General features: G+C 49.8%; 1 protein-coding gene across 1 annotated transcript; it reads left to right on the forward strand.

The window, feature by feature from the left end:
* The first annotated feature begins 200 nt into the window (after positions 1–200).
* On the forward strand, positions 201–7,313 carry adamts1 (ADAM metallopeptidase with thrombospondin type 1 motif, 1). The gene is made up of 9 exons (XM_023834801.2): positions 201–1,750; positions 2,676–3,016; positions 3,152–3,284; positions 3,483–3,650; positions 3,742–4,031; positions 4,174–4,360; positions 4,815–4,993; positions 5,111–5,286; positions 5,395–7,313. The coding sequence occupies exons 1-9, from the start codon at positions 1,138–1,140 to the stop codon at positions 6,095–6,097; spliced, it is 2,790 nt and encodes a 929-aa protein (XP_023690569.2). The 5' UTR covers positions 201–1,137; the 3' UTR covers positions 6,098–7,313.
* Positions 7,314–8,000: the final 687 nt, after the last annotated feature.

An 8,000-nucleotide genomic window follows, 5' to 3' on the forward strand; every position in this document is an offset into this window, starting at 1 on the left:
TAAAAGGAAGAGGTTCTTGTTTTGGAACTTATGCTGTCTACCACAACACTGATGCTGGCTTCACTATTTTTAACCCACGCAAGCATAAAAACACATATTAATAATATATCAAATTACAGTGTATTCATGGCGTGCAAAGTGATTCTTAATATGTGTCAAGGACTTTTGCCCATTATCACCCAGTAGAAGTTTTAACTGGACAGAGGAGAGCCGATGAAGGCTTTTAGGCGATATTTTGGAAAGAAAGGGGACTTACGGGCCGGTGCGCCTCTACCGCCCCGCTTCCCTTTGCGTAAGAACTACAGCCATCGACTGCGGTCTCAGACTCAACTATTAGTCAATAGGCCTATACTCAGCAGTGTTTCACTCCGCTTTAGTGCCGGGGGAAAGAAACCCGTTAATTCAGCTCAAAAAATCAGTTTTATGGGCTGAATGTATAGACGGAACAGTGAAGAGCGGCAACGTGTGACGCATACACAGGAGTTACTGAAGACTAAGTTATGGGATTTATTTAAGGCTCTGAATAAAATGCATTGAGCGGCGGGACAGCGGAGAAAGGGATTGCCCCGCCTACTATTTGGAGGAAAAAAAAGACTTTTTCTCAGCCAAGCACCCTCCACTATGATTGATTATCGTGGCCAGGGTCCAGCTCTCTACTGCGTTTTGGTTGCGCACGCTGGGAGATCAAAGGGTCCTCAGGAAGGGGGTGGTCCCAGTCTTAGGGATATATAGCAAGCTGGGACGGAGCAGGATTTAAGGGAACCGAAGAGTACAGATCTTAGGGCGCAAGGGGAAAGCTGATCCCATTTCAGCACACAGATCCTGAATTATCCGACGACCGGAGTTGGATTTTAGCTTCTTTTTTTAAAACCAGATACTAATAGTGACCGTCCAACATATACAGCATGTCATATTGAAATCCTGACATTCTACTACACTGGCTGATGATATGCAAATGAATTTTACAGTGGATATCCATCTTGCGTGAATCTAAACTTTTTACTTTGTGTTTTGCATAGGCAGTGATATTTTTGTTTGAATAGCTGCAAACTCACTTAAAGGGGTTTTTTCATTGCATCTTTGAAGACGAACGCGTAAAACTTTTCCCTTTTTCCATCTAGAATATCAGGTAAAGTTATGAGGTCGTTTCTCTGCATCTCCCTTGGCTGGCTCGCCGCTTTGTACGTGAGCACAGCACATGGTGCCTGGATGGAGAGCGCAGTGGTGCCGGTGCGACTCTACCCGGCCCAGGCAAAGGACGAGACCGTACAGCCGCGGACTCATAGCAACGAGGAGAGACGGATCTACCAACTGGACGCCTTTGGCAAGCGGATAGTTTTAGACCTGGAGACGGATCAGACCTTCCTGGCTACAGGGTTCGTCTTCCAGATGATCGGGCAACCTGAGAGCCCGGATCCGGAGACTCAGCGAGTATCGGACAGCAGGGCTATGGCTGGGTGCTTTTTCTCCGGCCAGGTGAATGGAGAAACTGACTCGGCAGCGGCGCTCAATGTGTGCCACGGACTAAAGGGCGGCTTTTACGCTGACGGCGAGGAGTGCTTCATCCAGCCAGACAGCGACACTGACTCCGGCGTCTCCGACTCCAGCCTTCACATCCTACGCTGCAAAAGTCGGAAGCCGCATGCCGAAGACGGCGGCTCCAAGTGCGGGGTGAACGAGGAAGAAGAGAGGCAGCCGCTTAGGAAGGAGAAGGGTGTGATCGCGGACCCCGCAGCCCCCGACCACAAAGGTATTTCTGTCTTCCAACCCCATTTAACAGTTTTAAGTGTTATTTGGATCTAGTGAAATAGCTGCAAGTTACCTACAAGTTGTGACGTGGAAACAACAATCGTAACTGGCTTCATTCATTTGCAGTTGTTAACCTACATTTTCATCATACACAAAGTAGGCAACATTATCATTAATAGGCCTACATTTAGAAATAGAATCGTATATCACGTATAATCCTTGCTTGTGCCGGAATTCTGTTTATAGGACGACTGGAAACGGCAAATATTCGCCGATGTAATAAATTCATAGTTCATAAGACCACTTGTCAAACATTTAAATCTTCCTAGATCCGTCAATCCAGGTGAAGATGCATTAAAATTGCATGTAGCTGTATGCATAAATATAATTTTCTCTAAATCACCAAGGCAGCTTTTAGTCAGAGTATTTTGAATTCCTAAAACGTGAAAATCGTGTGGATACTTATTAATGTCGGGAAAAGAAACAGGTCAGCTCAGTGGGTCGCGGAGAGTTAAAATGAAAAGTTTAGCTTCGTCACAGCGATGGGAAGAGAGGGGGGGTGGGGTCACTCAGGGAAGGGGAGGGGAGGACGAATTAGCGAAGTTAAGACGTGTTACTCTCCTCCTGGTATCTGCTGGCCAGGGAGGACTTTTTCTCTAGCAGGGTATTTGGCTTTCGTCTCTTTTTCTGCACACTTCGGGAAGGCTGCCAAATTCAGAGGCGGTGTGAACGCTGACTCATGTCATAAAAACCATATGCCAAGGAGTTTCCTTAGTCTTCAGCCGGTCTTCAGTTTTCAAAAAGGGCCAGACCTTATATCAATAGCCGAATACAGATTTCATAAATTATTTTCAGATATGTAGCAAAGTCTAACTATTTCCTTAATTAGTTAGCATGACCTTTTTTGACCTGCATTTCCCCTCCAGCCCACCACCGGTCCCGTCGCTTCGTCTCCACCCCGCGTTACGTGGAATTGCTGCTGGTAGCAGACAAGTTGATGGCGGACTTCCACGGTGCGAGGCTTAAGCCGTACCTGCTGACCATCATGGCGGTGGCGGCACGCCTTTACCGTCACCCCAGCATCCACAACTCTATCACGCTGGCTGTGGTCAAGGTGCTGGTGGTGAACGATGAGCAGCACGGCCCCAACGTGTCCAGAAACGCCGCGCTCACGCTGCGCGACTTCTGCAAGTGGCAGCGGCAACACAACCCGCCCAGTGACCGGCACCCGGAGCACTACGATACCGCCGTACTCTTCACCAAACAGGTACGCGCGCGAACGCGCGCACACGCACGTCCGATTGGCTGCTTAGGCTGATGAATGGAGCGTCCACAGCCAATAGTATTGCTTGTTTTAGAAAAGTCAGCTGACCCTGTGGTCCTTTTCCCCACCCCATCGTAGGATCTTTGTGGCCCCCACTCTTGTGAAACCCTGGGCATGGCGGATGTCGGCACTGCATGCGACCCAGAGAGAAGCTGCTCCATCGTAGAGGATGATGGCTTGCAAACGGCCTTCTTTGTGGCCCATGAGCTGGGTAGGCGAGCTCTGTAAACACACACACACACACACACACACACACACACACAGCTCCAGCAAAAGCCTAAGGCACTAATAAATCTAACTTAAAATTTGTTTTCTCCCTTTTTCCCGATAAATCTTAAATGTCATTTACACACACGTGCGCTCAATCGCATCCAGATGCTAAGCTGACCTCTAACTCCCGATGCCACAGGTCATGTGTTAAACATGCTCCACGACGACGCCAAGCAGTGCACTAGCATTAATGACCCCACCTTGCCCCCCCTCATGATGTCGTCCACCCTGTACAACCTGAACCACCAGCAGCCCTGGTCACCGTGCAGTGCGTTAAGGATCACCTCCTTCCTGGACAACGGCCACGGTGAGAGCAGAGCACAGTCACAACCACACGACAGGTAAATGGACAGTGGTGAAACGGGAACAGCATTTGACCCCTGACCTCTGACTCCTAGGCGACTGTCTGCTGGACAAGCCACAGAAGGCTGAGCTGCTGCCCAAGGCCTTGCCGGGCTCCATCTACGACGTGGACCAGCAGTGCCGGCTGATGTTTGGGGAGGAGTCCCAACACTGCCCAGATGCAAACACGACCTGCGCAGCTCTGTGGTGTACTGTCAACAACGCGGGGGGGCTCCTGGTCTGCCAGACTAAGAGCTTCCCCTGGGCCGACGGCACCCCATGTGGGAAGGACAGGTGGTGCTTGGCTGGTGAATGCCTGCACAAGAGCAAGGCTACAGAGTTCCAGGTGGGTCGCAGTAGACACGTGGGGATTGTCACTTGGGGATCACTACTTCAGGGTTGTTACTTGGGTATTGATACCTAGCAGTAGAGATTATCACACACTTCTTCCCATGTGACTAATGTGACTCTGTCCCTTTATCTCGCAGACTCCCGTGAACGGTGGCTGGGGCATTTGGGGCCCCTGGGGGGACTGTTCACGGACCTGTGGGGGAGGAGTGCAGTACTCCTTCCGGGACTGTGACAACCCAACTCCCAAGAATGGGGGCAAGTACTGCGAGGGCAAGAGGATCCAATACCGTTCCTGCAACACGGAGCCCTGCCCCGACACCAACGGTAAGAGGCCTGAGTGGCGGCAGTGATTCCCCAAGACCTCACAGATAATCAGTGGTACTTCAGGACCTCAAACATTGGTGCCAAAATGCCATTAATTAAGTAAGAATTCTGAGTGGAATTAGAGGGGACTTTGGGTTAACAATAACCTGTGATGAGAGCCTCTGGGAAAACTGGCGACGCAAATGAACGACTGAGCAGCCTTGTAAATGAGGACCCCTCACGGTGCCTGCATACAGCCCCAACTGGCCCAGCTTTGAAGCAAAGCCACTCAAAACTTCACATAGAACATTCCAGAAACATAAATCATGTAGGGTGCTACTTGGCTATACAGCATGTCATCGTCATTCTTGTCTGCACTGCTCGTGTTATGACCGGCAATCATGTGGTCACCGTTTATGGACCTAAAGCACAGGTTTCCTGACTTCCCACACTCTCCCCCTCCCTCTTTCTGCAGGCCTGTCGTTCCGTGAGGAGCAGTGCCTGGCCCACAACGACATCTCCTCCAGCATGTCATTCGGGACTAGCGGTGGAGTAGAATGGGTCCCCAAGTACGCTGGGGTCTCTCCCAAGGACCGCTGCAAGCTGATTTGTCGGGCCAAGGGTACCGGCTATTTCTTCATCCTGAAGCCTAAGGTGGGACACTGGAACTTCACAGCACTGCGGGATTGTCCTGAAATTACCTGAACATGCTCTTCCTTACACAGCAAAGTGACCAGCTTGTGACAGAGAATGTCTCTCTGCTGCCCCCAGGTGGCAGACGGAACTCCCTGCAGCCCAGACTCCACGTCAGTGTGTGTGCAAGGCCAGTGCGTGAAAGCCGGCTGCGACTTGGTCATCGGCTCGAACCGTCGGTTCGACAAGTGCGGCGTCTGTGGCGGGGATGGCTCTACCTGTAAGAAGGTGTCAAGATCGCTCAAGTTCGCCAGGTGAGCTCCACATGGCTTTCGTGTGTGTTCCTGTGCTTGTTTTTGCGTGTACGCTGTATAATTTTTAGTTGTCTAGATGCCGGTTTTGAATACTCTGCTGTCTCTCAGTCCTGGCTATCAGGATGTGGTGGTCATCCCTGCCGGAGCTACACATGTAGACATCAAGCAGCACGGTCACCACCAGGATTCCAGCTACCTGGCCCTGCGCCGTCAGGACGGCACCTACCTGCTCAACGGGGATTATAAGCTGACCACACTGGAGACCGACATCTTCCTGCGAGGGGCGCTGCTGCGTTACAGCGGCGCCTCCGCCACCCTGGAGCGCATCCGCAGCTTCGGCCCGCTGCCGGAGCCCCTCACTGTCGTGGTGCTGTCTGTGGGCGATTCGCCCCGTCCCCGGATCAAGTTGACCTTCTTCGCCCCCCGGCCAGTAGGCAGGAGGCCATCGATTAATGCCATCCAGGAGACAGGAAGTGCTGAGTGGGTGATGCGCGACTGGGGGCAATGCTCCCTGACGTGCGGCGGGGGTCTTCAGCAGCGCAACGTGGATTGCCTGGACTCCCGTGGCCGCCCCTCGTCTGAGTGCCCAGTGGAGCTGCGCCCACCCATATCTCGCCCCTGCCCCCCCCACCCCTGCCCCATCTGGCAGCTGGGGATGTGGTCTCCGTGCTCCAAGACCTGTGGGCAGAGTTTCCGTAAACGTACACTGCACTGCATGTCACACAGTGGACGGCTTCTCGGCTACGAGAGCTGTGACCCCAAAGCCCGTCCCAGACCCCTGCTGGAAATGTGTAGGCAAAGACCCTGCTAGACTTAACTGAGCAAAAAGAAAAACGAATTTCCAGAAAGATAACGAAAAAGATGACGCCTGTCCTTTACCCTCGACCGTGAACGTTCAGTCTAAGCCTACAGGAAGATTACACCCTCGAGGAAAATGTTTACATTTTAAACAGTGTTTAAGTTACCATCAGTCTGTCCACGAGAGACAACCACACCGCTGAAACGACTGTGGCCATTGGTGTTAAGGCGCGAAAGTAGCCTTAGTGCCCGGCGGTGATTGTGGTGGGAGTGGACCCTTCTATTGGAAGAACCTAAAGGAGAGAGAGAGACACATTGCTGCTCAAGCATGCTGCTTTAGATATTGACATTTACATGTGTGTGTTTGTCTACTCTGTTCAAGCTGGACTGGACAGAATTAGTTTTAGCATTTTGTTAAAAGTTTTGTAGGTTGAGGTTTTCCGGAAGAACTTACGCCCTGGAGGAGATGAAGCTATCTGGGCCCACAATCGTGTCACACCCTCCCTTGCCTGGTGCTTTACCTCCTTTCTGCAGTCAGGTCTCACCCAGAGGATCCAGCCACCCTATATTTCCGCTCACCCCAAACACACAGCTATCCAGACTGTCTTTGTATTTGTTACTAGGAAACAGCGCTACATATTTTCAATGCATTAGTACTTTTTAATTCCGTCTGAATCCACTTAGTCACTGCATTCAGGGGTTACAGGGAGGGAAGCTGAGTTTTTGCTTGTGTGTGCATGTGAAGTTACTTGTTTTCGCTCGAGTGGTTGCTCTGTTCGTCTGTAATGTTTGTCTGGACAGTCGTCTGTTTTTGTTGTTCTTGCCGTATTGCTCAGCTAATCTACATCTCCAGTCCCACAACTGCAAACCTATGGGACACACTTGTCCTGATCACTAACTCGACTGTAACAAACAAAGCCAATGTGTGTGTGGTGAGTGTACTTGTGCTTGATATGTGTGGATAAGGTCTATCAAGTAACTTTTTCTCTTAATACTTCATAAGTAAATCTCTCCTACCTTCTGAGAAGGATTTTTTTTATAGAATATCTAAACGCTATTTATTTTTGTACAGTCTGGAAAATATAATCATAATTTTTTGGCTATTTGATAATTATTGTTACTTTCATTAAAATAACAGAAGAACGTAGAATGTATAGAGTATTTATACAATATTATATAAATATATATATATATATGATTCTAGGTTTATGAATAAACTATCACAATGACCTGTGTGGCTAGTGTTTCATTTCTTGTCAATTTCACTGCTCTTGATGCTCTCTCTATACTCATACTCAATCAAAACTTCAGCTGCATCTTTAGTGTGACCTGGAATCCATATCCCAGTATTGCACATCTGCTATTCGGAGGGTACAAATCACTGTCCCAATTAAAATCACTGTTTCAGATACATGGAACGAGGAAGAGGGTTTATTAGTGATGGGACAGATATGAGACTTTTGAACCCACCGTGTGTGGGATTATTGGGTGTTGTCAATCACGGACAGGATGGATCCCAGTTCACATTCAGTGGTTTCCATAGTATTAAAGCAGACAGTGGTTGACAGGACACAGTGGTCGCTGCCCAGCATGGGTGATGAGGTCTAATTTCTCCCATTGCTATTGGATACTGTTTCCACCCAAACCATCATAAACATGCACATTGGCTAGGCTTCCTCCTGCCCTACTGCTTAATTAGACCAGCTGAGGTCCTGACAGGCATTTGGTTCACTTTCTCAGTATTGAATTTCGGATACGTGGGCTTCACACAGTGAAGCTGGTTAGCAGCAAACTCCTGAATCAGGCCGTGACCCGTCTGAGATCCATTATCCATCCCGCGCCAAGCAGACAGACAGGGGTCCCGTAATTACAGTGCACGTTTACGGCCTGGCGATGAGCTGAAGCCTCAGTCCGCG

Source organism: Paramormyrops kingsleyae, chromosome 1 (genome assembly GCF_048594095.1).
Source record: "Paramormyrops kingsleyae isolate MSU_618 chromosome 1, PKINGS_0.4, whole genome shotgun sequence".
NCBI classification, from domain to species: Eukaryota; Metazoa; Chordata; class Actinopteri; order Osteoglossiformes; family Mormyridae; genus Paramormyrops; species Paramormyrops kingsleyae.